We start from the raw sequence: 20,018 nt of genomic DNA, 5'->3' as shown, positions 1-20,018 counted from the left end.
TAGCTGCATTAGCTTAGCTGCGTTAGCTGCATCTATATTTATAGAATATAGATGCAGCTAACGACCTCAAACAGGTGCTTCTAATTTAGAATAATAAGTGGAGTGGAGGTGGGCTTTTTAGATGCGGACTAACAGGTCTTTGAGGGCCAGAATTGTTGCTGATTGGCAGCTGTTCAAATACTTATTTGCAGCAGTAACACACAAATAAATTATTTAAAAAATCCTACATTGTGATTTATGGATTATTATTATTTTTTTTATGTCTCTCACAGTGGACATGCACTAAAGATGAAAATTTCAGACCCCTCCATGATTTCTAAGTGGGAGAACTTGCAAAGTCGCAGGGTGCTCAAATACTTGTTTTCTTCACTGTATATTTATATATATGTATATGTGTGTGTAAATAGCACATTTTATATTGTGAATTATTTAGATGGAATTGCTGATGTTCTATATTTAACTATGGTTAATATCGGCTGATACAGATACCATGCCGATAATATCGTGCATCCCTAGTTGCAATATAAAATTGCATCAGAAAGCAAAATATTTGACCATATGTTAATAATTTGGTACAACGCGTTTGCATCCTTTTTTACTTTAAACCAGTTCCATTCTGGCTATTGTACAGTATTAAACACTAGTGTGATTACAACAGAGGATGTTGGAGAAGTATCAAGTGCAACGCTCTTCAAGGTTTTATCTGTCGTTTCTAAATTCAGCCTTCAAGTATTGATTAGAGTCCAACATCAAAGAGCATTTAAAAAGGAAAAGGAGGAGGTCTTACTGCTTGTATGGCCCTGGGCAGGCATGACGAGCCTGTTTGGAAGCATGCAAAAGTCCTGGTGCAGTGTTTTTATTTATGGCCAGCGCTGACCCAAAGGTTAGGCGTTTTTCATCAGCGCTCTGCACTTGTTTTTTGCCGAGACACATTTCTTTGGGTATTTAATTTGAGTCCAAACGTTTCAGCTTTACTCTAGTTGTATTTCATAACCTGACAATGGTACTGTAACATTTTGCTGATGCTTATTTTTAAATCATGTAACTGTAGCTAGACACTATCATAAATTTTAAGGCTGGGTGGCCATGCTGCGCCTCGGGCAAATAACTGACCCGGCCCTAGATGGACCCATTTACATTACCAGTAATCAACCATCTCCACTGACGAACACTGTTAAAGTGTGAGGAGTGTAACGTGTCCACCAGAGGCAGCTGAATATATTTCAGAATCAATAACTAGACAATTCATGCAGGACTGCACGCTATGCTTTGAAGAATGACCTCATAAGCTCCTGGCACTTAAGTGATCCAATTGCCACATATTGAAAAATGAAAACTCACTTTACACCGTTAAAATTTCCTGACCCCGTCAGAATGCTGCCGTCTACATTCCTGCCAGTGGTGCATGTGAATGGACGCAGATGTGAAACTTGTTTATTGTTGTCTGTGAAAGGAACACGCTGGTCTACTGAGGGTCACAAGCTTGATTTTTGTGTAATCTTGTTAATGGTTTTTCATCAGAGCCCCGATGCACTCAATCAGTAATCACTCCAGCTCTTTAATGCATTTAATTCACTGTATAAGCACTGGCCCAGAAGCACATTTAAAAGCTGATTGACACAGTTAAGATTTACTGTATAATTTCATCATTTCTGAGGAGGAGCTATAATTGTATATGTTAAACACTTGACTTCTCAGCAGGAAGCCATGCAATTTTAATCCAGAAGTTGGTTTTGGCCAGACAATAGAGCAATTGTTCTTTACCAGGAGCTTTTTAAACTGGGACTAAATGCCAGGATGTGTGTACTTTTTTCTTTTTTTTTCTTTCTTCTTTGTATTTAAGGAAGACTGAAGATGCCTGAGTCTTTCATCTAGACCTTTTCGCCCACATGCTCCATCAAAGCTTGACATATGATGTATTATGTTTCTCACTTTTCCCTTGTGGTAAAAGGTTTAAGAAGACTCCAGCGCATGTCACATCAGACCTTCCCACCTCTGACTTATGTAATATTTTAGCGTTAAAGCGTAGAAAACCGTCTTTGAATGCAGACATCTGACATTTAACTGCGCTGAAAGTTGGTTATAATGAAATGGTCATGTTGAGTTTTTCCCAGATAAGTTTAGACCAAAAGTCTGAACATGAGAAAGTCGTTCATGGCTCCTTTGCCCTTCCTCTTATTCTGTTGCCTTGTTGTTTGACTTCCATAATGCAACACAAACAAAAGCGCTCTCTGTTAGGGAGGACTCGAGGCTGTAGAACACACAATGCTCACAATTGTGTGTGTTCCCTGGTGTTTCTTGCTTATTTAAAGTTGTTTTTGAATTTCTGCCTGTTCACTATGTCTGCTTGTCTCCACATCTTCAATGTGAATTAGCATTTTAGGCTGTTGTCACCCTGACTTACACTGACAAACATCTTAGTATTTAGCATGCAGTAGCACTTCCTGTCAATTAACATGAAGAACTCATAGCCTTGACAGGTGTGAACACAGTTGTGTTCATGGGCTTAAAAAAAAACCCCCACAAAGACAAGATGTGAATCATTAATTTCATTCACTCGAGGAATAATTTTTTTTAACACAAGACTAATTGGCTTAATTTTACTGTAACATGGCTTCATCTCTCTGGCCCAAGGAAGCTGATGCCTGCCTCTTTGCTGAAGCTGCTCATTTGCGTTTAGCTGTGTGGGTCTAAATATCTGCATTGGGATTTGAGCTGTTGTGTTATTATTTCAGAGTTTGATGTTTTTTTTGCCCTAAGGCCCGGCTCCCTCTGTGCTGTATCTCTGGCTGATCTTGGCATTTCTCATGTTCCTGAGGTCCTTGGTGTGACTCGAACACTTCCGGGGATATCTTGCAACATTCCCCACTTACCACGGAGGGAGAAACACATGCGCTTACAAAACCAAGCTTCACTTATCTTTTTTCTTTTTTTTCTTTTCAAAGCTCCTCTGTGTAAAAGAGAGCGCCAGTTTTAATATATTTTTTAAAACTCACTGTGGCTTGTACTGTGGTGGTGTTTAAGCTTCATGCTCTGTGGATAGGCTGAGGTATTTGGCTTTAAAACGGAGCACATTTGAAATTTAGGTGTGCCTGTCATGAAGATATGAGTTAACAGAAAACGGAGCAGATGTCCTTATATTTCACAGCTGACTCTCTGCATCAGAGATGAGTTTGTCCTAGACAGCAGCTGTCTCCGTCAGCATGCACATTTTTTCCTCATACATAACAATTTGGGATCAAAAACACATCCTTTATGCGCTCGCAATGCCCGTGAAAACTTCTGTTCAGCATGATTCGAGGTAGGATAATGTAAACGTTGTTTAGACCGTAGTTGGTCTAATTAGTAAATTTAATGAAATGCAGTCTCTCCTCCTCTAATTATAGGGACAAGTTGTGAAAATGGGGATGGATGACGGGTATGGGCTATGGTGCCCCCTCTCACAACAACTACTGTCAGAACGGCAGCATGTAGCTTGAATGTAAATCGGAATAAAGCTGAAGCAGAATGTCAAAACTGTAACAACACTGATGTGCTTGAAAGTAGCCGCTTTATTTTAAACCCTCGCTTCTTCACGCCGACTTCATTAGGCATGTCGGCAGAATGGGAAAATGTATTGTTAAATAAAATGCACACTGTTCAAGGAGTTTACCAAGAAAGTTTTACTTTTTATGAAGTAGTACATGGTACTCAGTTTATGCTTAATGTTGCATTCACACCAGCCCTGTTTAGTCCACTTTAATCGAACTCTAGCTCGTTTTACTAGAAAGTCCGGTTCGTTTGGGGAGGTGTGAACGCGCCATTGAACTCTGTCACGGAACAAAAAGGCGAACTCTGGCCTGGGCTAAAACCTAGGTCTTGGTCCGGTAGAAGAGAACTCCAGCGCGGTTTGAGTACAGTGTGAATGTAATCAGATCGAGCCCTGCTCCACAAGCAAGAAGGGGAGTACAATGCAGGGCAAACAAACACGCATTTCTCTTACCTCGTATGGAGCCGTCAGCTGCTTTGTGTGAAAAACAATATTCTTCATGGTCTTCTGCCTCATGTTCTGCTCATGCTTAGTCCATTTTTGAAAAATGACAAAATATAACTCCTAAAACTGCTAAAACTTGATGCCACTCTGTTTTTGTTTTTATTTCCAGAAGATGTGTCTTCAGAGGTTTTTGTGTTGTTTCTTTCAGTAGTTCTTGGTGCAGCGCCCCCACAGGCGAGCAGGGGAATAGGTTGGTTCAACAGGTTGACTCGACTGCACAGTGCAGTGTGAATGCAAACGCACCAGCTCAAATGTAAACAAAAGCTCATGAATATTGGTCCCCAACCGAACCGAGTCTGCCAGACTATCAGGTGTGAAAACAACCTAAATTAGTAGAGCTAATCAGATGTGGCACTCATCTGTTTTTAAAAGCAGTACATTTTAGGGAACATTAGGAGTAACATCAAAGCTGTGTAAAGATAAGTAATTTCAACAAAGTTCAGTCAGGTCATCTGGACATTATAATTATTTTTTTTTCTTGAGACGTTCCGTCCTTCATCCAAAGGACTTCATCAGACCAAGGAGCCACAACAAACTGAGTCGCACAAGCAACATACCTACATAGTGGACCAACCAGTTTGCTGGTAATATGATGGTTTCTGGGGCCCACCCTCTCCCCCGTCAACTCCTGAAGCAGCCATAGCCAAAGTGGTTCAAAACATCAAAGTATCTTATCACCTGCAAACAGGTTGGCCCATTATGTGAGTGTGCTGCTTGTGGGACTGAGTTTGTTGTGGCTCCTCGGACTGATGAAGTCCTTTGGACGAAACGTCTCAACAACAAAAAAATAAACTGTCCAGATGACCTGACTGAACTTTGTTGGATTTTTTTTACCTGGATTATTGAGCATGAACTTTGATATAAGTAAATAGTTTGTGTTTCATCCATCCATCCATCCATCCATCCATTCTCTTTACCTGCTTCTTCCTGTTCGGGTTGCAGAGTTCACTGGTGCCCATATCCAGCAGTCACTGTGCGAGAGGCAAGGGACACCCTGGACAGGTCTCCAGTCCATCACAGGGACACATAGACAAACGAGACAAACAACCATTCACTCTGTCACTCACACCTAGGGACAATTTAGAGTTACCAATCAGTCTAACATGCATGTTTTTGGTGTGTGGGAGGAAACCGGAGTACCTGAAGAAAACCCACACATGCACAGACAGAACATGCAAACTCCACCCAGAAAGGCCCCCGGTCAGGATTTGAAACGGGGTAACTTGCTCACTTAGAGGCAACAGCAATACCAACTGTGCCACCGTGTTGCCTGTGTTTTTTCCGATTTGTAAAAAAATAAATAAATAAAAAAAATTATTCACTAACAGAGCCTCATACAGCATGATGCTGAAGATCTCAATTTTTATCAAATCATTTCAAACCCATTTAAAAATACACCAGTGAGCTTCCCTTTTTACATCACATGCTCTTCTTTCATTACCACGAACATGGGCACTGGAGTTTATTTTAGGTCACTCGCACATGCACGCATGCACACACGCACACACACATTATTATATTAGCATACTCAACCTTATCTGAAAACAGTTCACAGTTAATTGGTAATGTTTGGTTAAAAATAGTTGATGCTTAGCAGATTATTAGCAGATAGCAAATTACTGAAAATTAAACAGTCTGTGGAATTCAATCCTCAGATGTAAAGATCTGTGCTAATGATAAACAGTCCAAAGTTTGCAGGGGATTTGTTGATAATAGCAAACGTAATATTGTGACAGTGCTGTCCTTTAAAGTCAAATGCTTTGACTGAGGGTAGGTACGAATAAACCATTAAACTTGAGTTCTTATGCACAAGTCTTTCAGTTCATTTTATTTCCAAAAATTTCCTGGCATGCATAAAATACCATTCTCCTTAAATGCATTTAAATCATTAGTATATTTATTTTGTATCATATGACTATTTATTGTATTTATACCAAATTAAGCACATTGATTATTTAGCTGGAGAGTCTTTATGCTCCACTTACAAGAACTGAATCCACCAGACAGTTTTCTTTGAATTACTGCACTACTTCTTGTACATTTTAGATGCAAACATTAGAAATCACCTTGAACTTTTAACTCCATAAGCATACATTTAAGAGCTAAAAATCTTCCCTCTGTAATCCGCCTGGTGACAAATGTGCCAGCCTGGCTACCCTTCACATATGTGACGCTAACGCGGGTGATTGATATTTTAACTCCGTCCCCCAATGACTAATGCAAGTTAAATGCTCCTGTGGTTGTTGTTAGGCTGCTGTTTTTCAAGGGCTCTCAGGGGTTCTTGGCTTGTTGTTGCGTGTGATATTATGGAACAAATAGTGGGGCTTAATGGTGGTGTAGATGATTTAACACTCCTCGGGGCGATGGAAAAGGAAAATGATTTTGTAGGAATATCCAGTGTACAAAGTGTTTTTCTGTGGCTCTTTTGAATGTTTTTTTTTTCCTCAGCTTTCTAAAAAAGATAATCAAAGTGAGAAAAAAATAGGCCAAAGCAGTTGTATATATTGTCTCATTTAAACTACTTGTTAAGCTACATAATTTACCGCTGTTTTGAGGTTTGTGTGTTTTTGTCTGCGTACAGAACAGCTCTTCTCCTTCAGGCCCGGCACTGCCTTCGTTGTCTGCTTGGCTCCATCAGAAATGCTGTGGCTTTAATCCTTTGCCCACAGGGGACGGCTGACATGGATGTGTGTAAACTGTTGACATGGTGCTGTCTCCCATGCACTCTGATCAAAGACTGTGCAGCCCTCCTGTTTCACAACCTGCCTTCAAATATGCTCAGAGTCCCGGTCTTGGAGACTCCCTCCCTCTCCGTTTCACACTTCATGTTAACCCGTGTCTCGCCATAATAAATTGGTACATCTCGTATTAACAAAGCAGACATTTATGACTGTGCTCACGCAGCCTCTCTGACCTCCCTCTAAGCAGTGAATTTGATTTGCGAAACTTGTACTAGTCACTCATGCCTTGGTGGAGACCACGTTTCGAGTCAGTAATGCACTGACTTCAAGTGCAAGCAAAGATTTGGCTCGATGTTGTGCTAGCTTTAATTAATCCATGGTAATGATGCAACTATTAGTAAGAGCTCAGCTCATCTAAAGTGGTTGTAAGTGTGTGTGTGTGCGCATGTGAAAAAGTGTAAGAGAGAGAAAGTTTGTATTTGATGTTTGTGAAGATTCAGGTCATGTTAATCCTAACTGCTTAAATGAAAGGCAACGGGACATCCTCTCTTGAAGACATCTTACTTTTCATCCAAATGGCTTATCCACGTCCGACTGGTGGAACGTTTAAAGTTTTTAAGATGTAAAGAAATTCATAATTTTCGTGCAGTCACATGTTTCTGACTCATTTGACCATCTTGTGAGTCTTTTTTCCAGTTTTGTCCTGTAAGAACTCCTGGTCAAGTGTTGTTGTTTTTCTTTTTTAAAGGTTGTGCAAATTTCAACTGATACCTGGGATTAGTATTTGTTTATATTGTATATTTATTTTCTTAAATTTTATATTGTATATTTATTTTTTTAATTTGGTGGAGTGGTGGCGCAGAGGTTAGAAAAAGATGGGTCTGCGATCGATTCAACTCTCGGTACCGACAACATCAAAATGGTGGGTGAGATAGGTGAAGCATCCACACCTGCCTCCACCCTCATTTGCCCCACTCTGGGCCCTTGAGCAAGGCTCTTAACCCCCATCATCTGCTCCCTTGGGAACCCTAGATAGCAGCTCTCTGCTCCACACAGACGGTTGTGGTAGCTCGTTGGTCTGTGGTTGTGTCAGGAAGCAACCGGCGTAAAAATAATTGCCAAGTTTTCATGCAACTTAGTCGCTGTGGCGACCCCTGAAGAAGGGAGCAGCTGAAAAAATAAATAAATAATAAATATATAAATATTTTTCTTTTTTTTAATTTTTATAAAGCACTTTCAAGTTGGGCATGAAACTTCATTGTACATTGATTTCACGTGTCAAAGTGAGACAGGGACGGGAGTTTGAAGGTGATCCATCAGTGACACGCCTCTGAGCTAGAAGTGAAAATAGTCTCAGAGACAATTTAACATTTATGTGTGAAGTGGGGGGTGGCGCATGCAGCCGGCTGCTATAATCAACATTGCAGTGGTCACTTGGCTGATTTAACAATACTGTGTTTTTGTGTTTGTGTGCACAATGATGCTGTGATCTTTTTCTGTTTGGGCTGTGACTGACAAAAGAGGATCAGCAAGGGCTTATTGAGATGTCTTTTTTGTGCTGATAAAGTGCTGCTAATGTCTGAAAAGAGCCAGTGATGGCTTAGTTTAATGTTCTCTAAAAGCATCTGTTTTTTTGGTATCCAGTGTGGACATTAGTGTCCTCAATAATGGTGTTCCTAATCTTTTGACTTGTTTGTGGACAACCGAGTCTTAACCTAAGGAGCTCTTTCTTATCTGTTAGGGCAAGCACTTGGGAAGTTTCTGTTTTTTTTTGTTCTAAAAATGTTTGCGTACTCTTAACTGTAGTGGTCTGTATATACCACATTGCTCTGCTTTTGTGATTTTTAATCCCACAATGTGGACCAGTTCCTGTCTGAGGGTTATGTTAGATTTGAAGAGGAGTGGCATGAAAATATATATTTGTGCCACTGTATTTTTTTTTTAATGCTTGGTTGTTTTTCCCAGATTGCTCAGCTGACTGGACAGATATCTTGGTTTGGATATCCACAAATTATGAAATGCTTTCATGATGCATTTGTTTCTTTCCTTTCACTTCTGTCTTAGTGGGAACACTCTGTAGTTCTGATAAAATTCAGTTTGTATTCCTGCGGTCGGCGAGAGTCAAACAGGCCATATTGATCTGTGTGTCTATACGTTTCTTAGATGTACTTCAATGTTTAACCTTCCGTCCTTTTTAATGCACACAGAACAGTCCAAAAAAGGCAGCTTGTTATCTTTAGTGTCCGCTCTTGTGAATTTAATGTTGTTGTCAACGAAGTCGATGTGTTAACTGAAGGTTTCTACTTCTTGAACTTGGACATTGTCCCAGGTGTCATTGACATATCTGAAAGAGTGGGGGATATTGATCCCTGATTGGAGTTCGCTCTGCTTTCCATTTTGTTCATGCTGAGACTGACCTCGTTGGGTGACACTAGAGGTAGGCTGATTTATGCATTGGCTGATTATTTAGACTGATTATTGCCATTTTTTTAATCATAAGGGGCCATGCTTATTAGTAAAATAAGCTGATGAACAGATACATACATACATACACACTGTCTGTCTGTCTATGTATATCCATCCATCCATCCATCCATCCCTCCCTCCCTCCCTCCCCAGGGGGAAATTTGAGGCATGTTCTAATTATACAGAAAAGACACATATGGAATAATCCAAAAAGAAGCAGAATACACACAATTGGAAAAAGACAATATGCACATGCACAAGTTGGTAGGGAGTACTACATTCATGATTACTATATTTATACGTATGTGTATATATGTGTATATATATATATATGTGTACGTATATTCATTCATACATGCATACAATACATATACAGGCAAGCATATCTGTGGGCAGCACAATATTGAATGTTATCTTCCACCTTTGTGCTAAACAGTGTTTCCTGCTGCAAGGGGGCTTTTTCTTGGGCATGACACTGGAAGACCGCAAAATGTTTACTGCAACACTGCACTAAATTTTGAAAGAACAATGGCAAATCTACCAAATGTACAAACTGTTAGCAGCTTTTACTTTAAAAATAAAACTGGGAAGGATTTATAAAAGGTTTTGTGCCTTGTGCTGCTTCTACCATTGACTAGTACACATCCCAGTGTGAGCATTTGCCCAGATTTATTAGTTTATTTTTTCAAACTCGTGTAGATGGTACTTTGTCTACAATAAACTCCACTAGTACTGACCTAAAATATACTAACAAAAATTGGCTTTATATAGTATCCTGTGACACCAACCATAAAAACAGCCATATCAGTCAACCTCTAGGTGACACTAGAGAGCACTTGTCTCATCCACATCTCTTGTCATTTTTCATTTGGAACAGATAGTCTGGAGGCACAGGTCCTGCAGGGTACAGATCTGGTCAGGGGGTGAAGTTGGGTCTTGTTTTTCAAAGAGCTATTTTGATGAATTTGTTTCTTGACAGTCTCTGTTGCGTGTGAAAAATGAGGTGACATCCAATGACAGGATGATTTCACCTGGGGCCGGTTTCAGGTGTTAAACTTGGCTGAGAAAAATCAGTGAATTTTTCCATGTGATGCAGGGCATTTCCTAACCAGAGGTGCTAAAATGGTAGTAAGGTGTTTTGTACTGTCAAACCCTTGACTTTGCTCCCCAGGAGGTTTCCGACTACTTGCTTTTACAAATGTGACTATACATCTTAAACTCAGGAACTTAAATTATACAACACCTATTAAGCCTGAACCCACGCCCTCACCCCTTGACGTTTGGTTGCCTTTCATTCTTTGGATTATTTTGTATTTAATGTGTTGACAAGCCAATCAAACTAAATACAACTTGTTCTAAATGCAGCTGAGCGTCAAGAGCCTTGGGAGTTCAGCTACTGTAGTAAAGTTTCCTTAAACCTCTTGAGACTTGTGATGAGTGTGATGGAGTTGTCATAGTTACAAGGCAAGAAAATAGAAATTTTAAAGCTTTTAAGCTTGCAGGAAATCCTACAAAATTATAGCGTAGAGCACAAGTTGTGTGAGAATAACAACAACACACGTGAATGTATTGTTCTGGTAGCTTTAGTGTGTTTTGAGATTAAATGTTGTGCAAGCTGCATGTTACAAAGGAAATCACGTGAAGACTGAAACAAATCGTGAAACCAATGTAAAGTACAATATGTAACAAGTTGAATAAAAATAATCTGTTACGGTACTCGATAAAAGAATAAAAATAATGTGACTTGCCTCCTTTTAAGAGCAATGATTGTCAGCTTAGGTTTTGTTTTAGCTTTCCCCGCTGTTCTTTTTATACAGAAACAATCTGCTACCCCAATTGTTTGCATCCTTCTAGCTACAGGGAACAATATTAGCAAATTTCCAGGTTTGAATGCCATGGCAAGTTTCAACTGCTTAAAGCAAAACGAAACACTCTTGTTTTGCTTGTGCCCCTGATTGACAATGACATCGGCTAGACATTTTCTTCTCCACTGGCACTGGCTGCATCCGTTGCACAGCAAATTTTCCCCGGTGAGTTTGATCGTTGTAAGTCTGAGGCGACGCTCTAGGGAACGTGTATGCTAAAGGACAATTTGTGCCCCCAGCATTTGCTATGATTCTGTTGACAGTGTTTGATTTCAGGCCATTCTTCATTGAAGTTGAAGAGACATTTGTGCCTATAAGACATAGGGATGATCATCTCTACACCCTTGGCTGCACAAAGTGCCTGCATCTCACTAATTAGATTTATTAGGTAGAAGCTCAGAAGGAAAGCCATTGGAACTTAAGTTCAATCATGCATATATATTATTATTATTACATTGACCATCCAGCCTTTTTTAAATTTTATTTTTTACCATTTTTCCCCAGATGAAGCTCTGCTGTAAAGGATGTGATGGATTTTAAGTGTAAGAGGGCAGGAAGCAATCATATGGGCTGTTGGAGAGACTCCTCTTGTTTTCTGCAGAGCCCTGATATCCTGATGGTGGTAATTACCACCCATTAATGCTTTGTGTCAAATCATGGCACCTGGATTGAAAGCACACACTTTTTATTTTTGTTCAAACCATCACAATTGCTGCTTCTTTTTTCCATTTGAGACTGTGAGGCTTTGCATTTCACAAAACATTTTTTTTTAAATAGCTTGAAGAGACATGAAGGTCATGAATTAATCATTCGGTCAGCTGATGGGGATAATTGTTGGTAATTTGGAGGTATTTTCTGAAAAGCTCTCATTTCATCAAGTGTCCAGTATGAGTGCAGATCTGTATTTCAGACAGCCTTGCCGGTGTGGCTGCTTTGAAATTGTGTTTACATTTATGTCCTTTCAGATATTGTTTTTCTATGTGACTGGAGGAAGAGAACAACATACCATATTTTTTGGATTATAAGGCACACTTATAATCCTTTAATTTTCTCAAAAATCAACAGTGAGCCTTATAATCCGGTGCGCCTTATGTATTAATTCTGGTTGTGCTTACTGACCTGGAGCCGATTTTATGTGGTACACATAGTCTATGTCACAATAACAAATTTTACTGGGCGATTAATTGTCTCAGAAATTATTGCGATAAACGATAATATTGTTTGACATTTGACAATAATTAGTAATTGTTGTCAAATGTAAGAAGAAATAATTGTTTAATTTTTGTGTGTAGTACCTTTCTTTGATGGTGAAGACTCTCAGTCATCTAGGACAGGGTAAATTCAAGACAAAAACAAGTGGACTTTATTTGTAACAGAAGACGTTTCGCTTCTTCGCTGAGAAAGCTTCTCGGATGAGAAGCAAAATGTCTTCCATTACAAATAAAGTCCAGTTGTTTTCGTCGTTAACTATTTTGAATTTACCTTTTTTTGACCACTGGATGGCAGTATAAGACTTTTTGAACCGAAGGATGGATAGCGAGGGAGTGAGCAGCGTTAAGAAAATGGGAGGGAGGCCCCTTGACGTGACATGAGCTGTCTCTCGTTCCTGTTTTTTGGTTCTCAAAATGGCAGACGCATGGTGTGGTTTGAGCTCTTTAGCGTAGCCTTTGTCACACAAAGCTTTTGATAAAAAATCAGTAAACAAGTTCTCAGCTTCTTTTTGCAGAAAAAAACAACTTTTTAGACAAAGGCCCAGGTTTCAACCATGAATTTTGGAGCTTTGACAAGACAGAGTTTTTTTCCCCCGACATCGGCCTGTTAGCTTAGCTTGTATCTTAGCTTCTCAGCTTAGCTGCTTTTAACGATCCAAAAACGCGATTTTGGACACTTAAAACGGATTTTAAAGAGAAAAGAGAAAGAAAGGGGTCAGTGAAGAGCACCTTAGTTGAGCCTTTTGTCATCCAGTGTCTTCAGTAGAAAGAGAGAGACACGAAGAAACGATAAAGATGATAAAAGAAAACGAGGTTGATCATTTTCATTTATCATGCGATTAATTTATTTATTGCTTATCCCAACAGGCCTAGGGTACATGGTGCTCAAAAATCTGTCAAAACGTTTTAGTTTTGCTTAATGCACCTTATAATTTGTGCCTTACGTATGAAAACAGACCCCTTCATTAATATTGCACCTTATAACCCGGTGCGCCTTATAGTCTGAAAAATATGGTACAAAAAGATGTTAGCAGGTTTTTGTGTCAGTAGATTTTCTCCAAAAAAAAAAAAAAAAAACCTACCAAAAAAAACAAACAAACAAACAAAAACATGTAGACATGTGGCATTGCGGTCTACATTGATGGTTGGCTTACAGCTAAAAGGCTTGTTCCAACCTCGACTGGGCCCCGGTGTGAAGTTTGCATGATCCTGCTGAGGCTGTTGAGATTTTCTCTACGTGTTCCTGTTACATCCCACAGTTCACAAACATGTTAAGTTAATTGGTGTTTCTAAATCTTCCACAGGTGTGAGTCTTAACTGCTCGTTTGTTTCTCAGTATTCACCCTACTACTTCAACAAGTTAACGCTTAGCTGAGAGGTTTTGAGTTAATTGTGAGCACGGTCTCAGATGATGATGATTTGTTGTTTATTCTTCTTGGAAAAAAGATGCTTGCAAATTCTGTTTTGACTGAAGACACTTTTTAGGCGTTTCAAAAGACAACTGAATCTGTTTTATGCTGTTTAGTCAGACTATAAAATAAAAAAATAAAAATGTCCGATCCTGGTGGATTTCCTGACCTCCTTCTCTGTCCCCCTTCAGTTGCACCGGGTGACCAACCTCGCTTCACTGGAGGCAGCTATCCTGGGAACACAGGCGTAATGAGGGAGAGGAGGACAACTGGTGACCCCTACTGGTCCTATTCAGGTGAGCTCTCATTTATAGTCTGGCCTGAGCTTGGAAATAGGTGGTGGGGGGGCAGCTCCCCTCCTCGCTGACTTGTCTGTCATTTCCATATTTTTTCCCTCTCCTTTTTTCTCTACTATTTTCTAGCAACCTTTGCACTTTTGTCATTGCTGCAGCTAGAAGAGTCGATTTAGGTGTTTTAGTATTCATATAATGGTGCTCCTGAACTGTATATTTTCATCGCTCTTAATAACTGTAATTAAACTAAAGCATTAGGGAGAGAAACACTGACATATGGCATAGGGATTTAATTTTCAGATGGTTGATGTTAGATTATGATGTTGTACCTGACTGCGTGTGGCTATATATAATAAAGCAGCTATATTTGAAATGCGTTTGTCATGTAGGAAGTACGTATTAACAACGGTAAGTATCATTTCAAGCATATGTACATTTACAAAAATCTTTGATCTTTGAACCATGCTCTTCCGTGAACAGTTCGGTAATATATTTTTATATTTTGTTGGGGCAGTGAAGAGGTCAGATAAGCTCTGTGAGAGAACCTCTGCTCTTCTAGCATCACACTTCCACACTCATGCAAATGAACACAGTCCATAGTCATCTATCGAGCAATTCCAGTGGGAAATCTGGGTTTCTTGCTCTGGCTGAGGGCACCTCACTGAAATGGCTCAGGAAGGGAGCACTCGTGTTTACAGGTCCAAGAACACCACCTTGCAAATAATGCTGTTTTCCCTCTGCTACTGAAGTGCATCGCAGCTCTAAAAAATATTACACAGATAGAATATTCTGTCTTTGGTGCTGCAGTTGTGTGTCAAAAAAAAAAAGATTGTAGGAGGGGATTTAGGCAAGAAAATTGCACAATTCACAGTGGAAAAATGAACTGTGCTCACTTTGGACTCACGTTTGTTTTGTATTCATGTCACTTCTATTAGTAGCCTTCGGCTCCCTCAGTTGTCTGGTAGAGGCTGTGAAAGACTGTCTGCCTTGTCTATCCAAGCATGACAGCTTTCTCACAATGTACAAGGTATGTGGAGCCCATAATAAGAAGACTAATCACTTCAAACATGGTTTTGTTTTCTGGAATCCTCTATGCAAAGAACCGTTCTATAAATAGTCAACCTTAATCACCTTTTCCGTTGCCGTGTCTTATCAGATGATGAGATTAAATGGTTTCAGTGCTTCGATTAGAATAGAGTTTTGATGATACAACACTATGGTAATCAGCATGTTTTGGCCTGTGCTTGTGTTTGTGGTTAATGTAAAAAATGAGGAAAAACCACAGCGTGTGATATAAATCACCCAGCTGATTAGATGAGGTAGGTAAAGGAGCAAAAACAAAAGATAAATTCTCATTTTACCTTTTTGTAAAAACATTAATAAAGAACAACCTGTCCTAATTTTTGGCTCTTTGTTAAAAGGCTTTAGTGATGCCTGTTGTTGACATTTCTTCTATTTTAGGGGAGGTTATTTTGGGTATATTCATCTAAACTCTATAATGTTTAAATGTCTAATGTCTAAACTCTCTCATTTTGATGTTAATTAATTCCTGTATATGCTTGGGCCAATATGAGAAACAGACAGGATAACCTTGAACAAAAGGCTTTGGTTTCATGATATAAAAAAATCTAAACGTATCATATGATAGAAGTGTGTTAATGTTTTATTTAAAAACAGATATGCAGCTACTATTACTTAATCATACATGACACGATAATGTAGTGGTTTTGAAACATTGTGTTGTACCTTAAAAACAAAAACAGGCCCATACCCAAATCAGTAATTGCTGACTCAGTTTTATGCACTTTATACAAAACTGATCTGAATCGGTGTTCCTGGTGAGAGCTATTGATTTCCTAATTAAAAAAATCAAATATACATTTTACTAATTACATATTTTTCATTTTATTTCACCTTTATTTACCGTAATTTCTGGACTATTGAACGCACACGAATAAAAGCCGCACCCACTAAAGAAAAATAAAAATTGTACATATATAAGCCGCGCTTGTCTATAAGCCACGGGTGTTCACATTGGAACATGAAATATTAACGCAAAAATTTTTTAAACTTTTGATTAAATACGTATCAGTAACGTACACAAATGCGTACAGTAAATGTTTTTTTTTCTTTTTTCTGAAGAGTCATGATCCAATAGCAGGCTTGAGCAAAAGTTGCTCTGCGCATGCGGCCAGTTTTGGTAAACGATTTCTCGCCGCCAGTCATCCAAACCTCTCATCGAGCTCGGAGTGCCACATTAATGCACGATTCACTCTGATGTTGAGTGGCTGCAAATACTTTGTTGTGGGAGAAGGTGGGGAGGAGAGAACGAGGGAAACGAGAGAAACGAAGAGAGGTAGAGGGAAGGGAGGCACAAGAGGGAGGGGAGGAGAGGGGGACAAAGTGCCCCCCTCTCCTCCCCTCCCTGTTTTATTGGTCCACTGTGACCTGTTTGGTAATTTCAGTGGGCAGATTTTATTTTTATTTATTTATATAAACAGATAGTCTCATTGACCCCCCCCTCAAGAGAGTCATGTATTGGGCACCTATGTGAGTGCCCGGGTGTGACGAGGCTAAATGTTTTGGTGACGTGAAGCTCGTTAGCCCATTAAAAAAAAAAAAAAAAAAAAAATCCATAAATTATCCACAGAATTGTATAAGCCATGGGGTTCAAATCTGTGAAAATTGTAGCGGCTTATAGTCCAGAAATTATGGTACGGTGAAATTAAACATTAATTTGGCCCAATTTAAATGCTGTTTATATTCTTAGTATTTAATTAATTAATTAATTATTTTTTTTACAAGGCATGCAGACCGACAGATCTCCTCATACATCATTGCAAACTTGATTTTGTACATCCAGCATTTATTATTTTTTTGTTGGTATTTTCATTTTTTTTTTATTTAGCATGTATGTTAAGTTGGTAATTGAAGATCCACAGGATCTCCTAATATTTTGAATATCAAGAGATCCATGCAAATTTAAACATTGTGCTAAAGAACTGGTTGACATGGGTTTATTTTTGTAAATTCATCTCAGGCCTGCAGTGACCACCGATACTTGTGACGGCAGCTGGCTGATTGTACAAAGTAAAAAGGAAGCATTGATGGAACACAGCACTGTCCATTACTTTGGGAATGTAATTAGTGGCTAAAGCTGTGAATGGAAGACAGACAAGCGTGCCTTAGACGCTAAATGGTTATTAAGAGCATTTGCTCTGTGCAAGTGAGTGTAACAGAAATGCACGCAGTAGCGTTAGCCTCAAGCTAGAATGCACTTCTGCAAGACAGGCTTCAGCTCAAAGAGCTAGACACACATAACGTACAGAGGAGCAAGCCTTTCCTTTCGACTCTCTGTGTAGCCTCCCAGCACAAACGACTCCAGGGGAGAGCAGTTTCAAGAAAATGGAGCAATGCAGGCCCCAGAAAGTACAGCAAACCAAACAAACATGAGAAAAGTTTTAGAATTTTTTATATCAGGCTTACAGTCAGATTAGTTAGCTATGCATAAAGAGAAAAAATAGACGTGTTTTATTGCAGAGTTTATTTGGTTTTAATCAAAAATGTTCTCTGTTTTTATAGGTGTGGGTTTATTTAACTATAATTATACCGTACGTATTGAGATGCATTTTTTATGCTGTCCCAAGCTTTAAAGATTAAAACTGTGCAATAAGATCTCTTATCAGTTCATGACATGTCTCTTTCCTGAGCGCTTTGATTATGAACCTCAACGCAAGTAGTCTTGAAACTTCACACCTTGAAACTTGATTAAAAGTTATTTAAGGCTGTGTGTGTGTGTGTGTGTGTCTGTGGGTGAGTGCACATGTGGAGGCATTTTTCATAAGAGGGATGATATCATACTCACCATAAGACTCCCACAGGAACAGAGCTATGCATCATTTCCCCTTTTTATATCTCTGCAGGTTCTCACATCATCTCTGTTAGTTTCACTCGCTTCCTTTATCGGTATTTTTATATTTTTGGCCAACACGCAAACTAGTTTGCTTTTGATCGGCTTTTCGTTGATTTATTGTTGCGGTTTAATTACAGCGCAGCAGTTGGGAGTACCTTAATGTGCATTTGCAGAAGCATTAAGTCTGATCTTCTCTAACATAGAATAGGAGGGGAAAAAGCAAAGAAATGCTAGCATTTCATGTAGAGACCAATAGATTATTATCCCCAAGATGACATTCAATAAAAAAAAAAAAAAAAATGTTTTTTTTTGCACGATGAGATTGTTCCTGAATTAACGCGTACCATTTTAGACTGAAGTGAAGCAGACGATTGTTAATGAAAGGCTGATGTTTCGGCTTTGATGTTGGCTAGAAAAATAGAATAACTTTGTGAAATGAAGAGAATTAAAAATGCAGTAAAGAACACATCCAAATGCAGCCTAATTCTTCATCTTATATCTCTTGGCTTGGCTATGTTATAAATGAAGACTCAGTGTTTTTCCACATTCAGTTTGAAGGTTGAATGTTTGAATTGATGATACTTTAGAGTACCGCCAAAAATTGATTCTACAGCTCAAGGTGCTGCATATTAGTGATTTTTCATATTAACAACGTAGTAATAGCGCAGTGCTTCTCAGAGATAGCACTCTGTTTTTCGTGCAGCAGTTGAGGATGTTTGGATGGAAGCCACCCTGACAAGCTGCTGCATCCACTGGAAAAGTCTGCAATTGTCTGATATGTGTGGATTATATTCCCCCTCAGCCCGACTGTTTTATTCCACTTCACTTCGGTTGCCCATGATCATTAGCAATCTTTCCACTCATGTCTCACATAATGAAGTGAATGAAGTGTCATTTTCAATCAACTGCTATGTTGATCCAACTTAATTAGTACTTTAGAGGATACAAAACAAGATTAGGTAACTCACGGTACTCGATTGCCAGAGTTGTTTGTTTTGCTTTTGAATTAACCCACAATTCTGCTGCTGCACAAACTTTATTTTTTCCTTAACATTTTTATTGGAAATCTCCAGTGCACAAGATCTGTGGCGGTTTCCCTTTCTAGTAAATATGCAAAATGCAGCAAATGTAAAACAAGTATTTTTATTCTATGTTAAAAAATATATATTTGATACTTGTATACATACACAAAGCAGGTTTAGTATGACCAGCAGCTTGTTTGCCTGAGGAACCAAGCTGTTGCACATCCTGGTTCTTAATTTGAAGTAATATCTTCTTAATATTAAGAACTTAAACAACACTTGGGTTGGCAACTGGACTCTTCATGTCATGAAGTACAAATAGAAGAGGGATGTTGCTTTGAGTAAATTTGTGTGGCTTATTGGTCTCTGATGTTTTTACATCAGCTTCTTTACAACAGTCTTCTGTTGAGCTATGGCTGTTGTGACTGCTGTAGATCAGGGGTTCTCAAACTTTTTGAAGTTAGGGACCCCTTACAGGGGAGAACATTTTGCAGGGACCCCCTCATAACCCTCATGTTTCTTAAATAATTTTCAATTTGTCTCTTTAATGCAACTGAAATATTTGTGTAACATAAATACTTAAGATCTGTTCTTTAATAGTGTTAATACAATTGTTATACTTTTAAAAATGCTGTATTTTTCATTCAAGACACATTTAACTTTTTTTTAATTTCATCTTCTAAAAATTACAGTTTTGAGAAAATCAGCAGCATCAAAAACAACTTTAAAACTTTACCTATTCACTTAATGAACACAATAAATTTGTTGCCATTTCTTCAAATTATTACAAAACACTCTTTACATCAAACTGAACAGAATTAAAACAGCAGTGGTCACACAAAGTAACAGGACTTCATTTTTAAACCAATCCATGCTGGAATGCAAATAGCGGGTGGGCTGGCGGGGTGGTGCAGGCGGTTTGGGGGTCCTCCCCCCAAAAACTTTGAATAAAGTAGATGTGACTTCCTGCAGTTTGGTGTATTTTAACGGGTTGTTAAGTATGTAAGTGTTTTTTAATAAAAAAAACAACCAAAAAAACAACCAAAAAAATGTATATATATATGTGTGTGTGTGTGTGTGTGTGTATATATATATATATATATATATATATATATATATATATAT

General features: G+C 38.7%; 1 protein-coding gene across 1 annotated transcript in view; it reads left to right on the top strand.

The window, feature by feature from the left end:
- LOC119412753 (receptor-type tyrosine-protein phosphatase gamma) overlaps positions 1 to 20,018 on the top strand; it is a 172,630-nt gene that overhangs the window by 28,947 nt on the left and 123,665 nt on the right. Inside the window, exon 2 of the mRNA XM_037679790.1 lies at positions 13,857 to 13,961. Coding sequence (XP_037535718.1) covers positions 13,857 to 13,961 — 105 coding nt within the window. The remainder of the gene's footprint in view (positions 1 to 13,856; positions 13,962 to 20,018) is intronic.

Source organism: Nematolebias whitei, chromosome 7, assembly GCF_014905685.2.
Source record: "Nematolebias whitei isolate Nwh7 chromosome 7, NemWhi1, whole genome shotgun sequence".
Lineage (NCBI taxonomy): Eukaryota > Metazoa > Chordata > Actinopteri > Cyprinodontiformes > Rivulidae > Nematolebias > Nematolebias whitei.
This window is presented reverse-complemented; position numbering and strand designations above follow the sequence as displayed.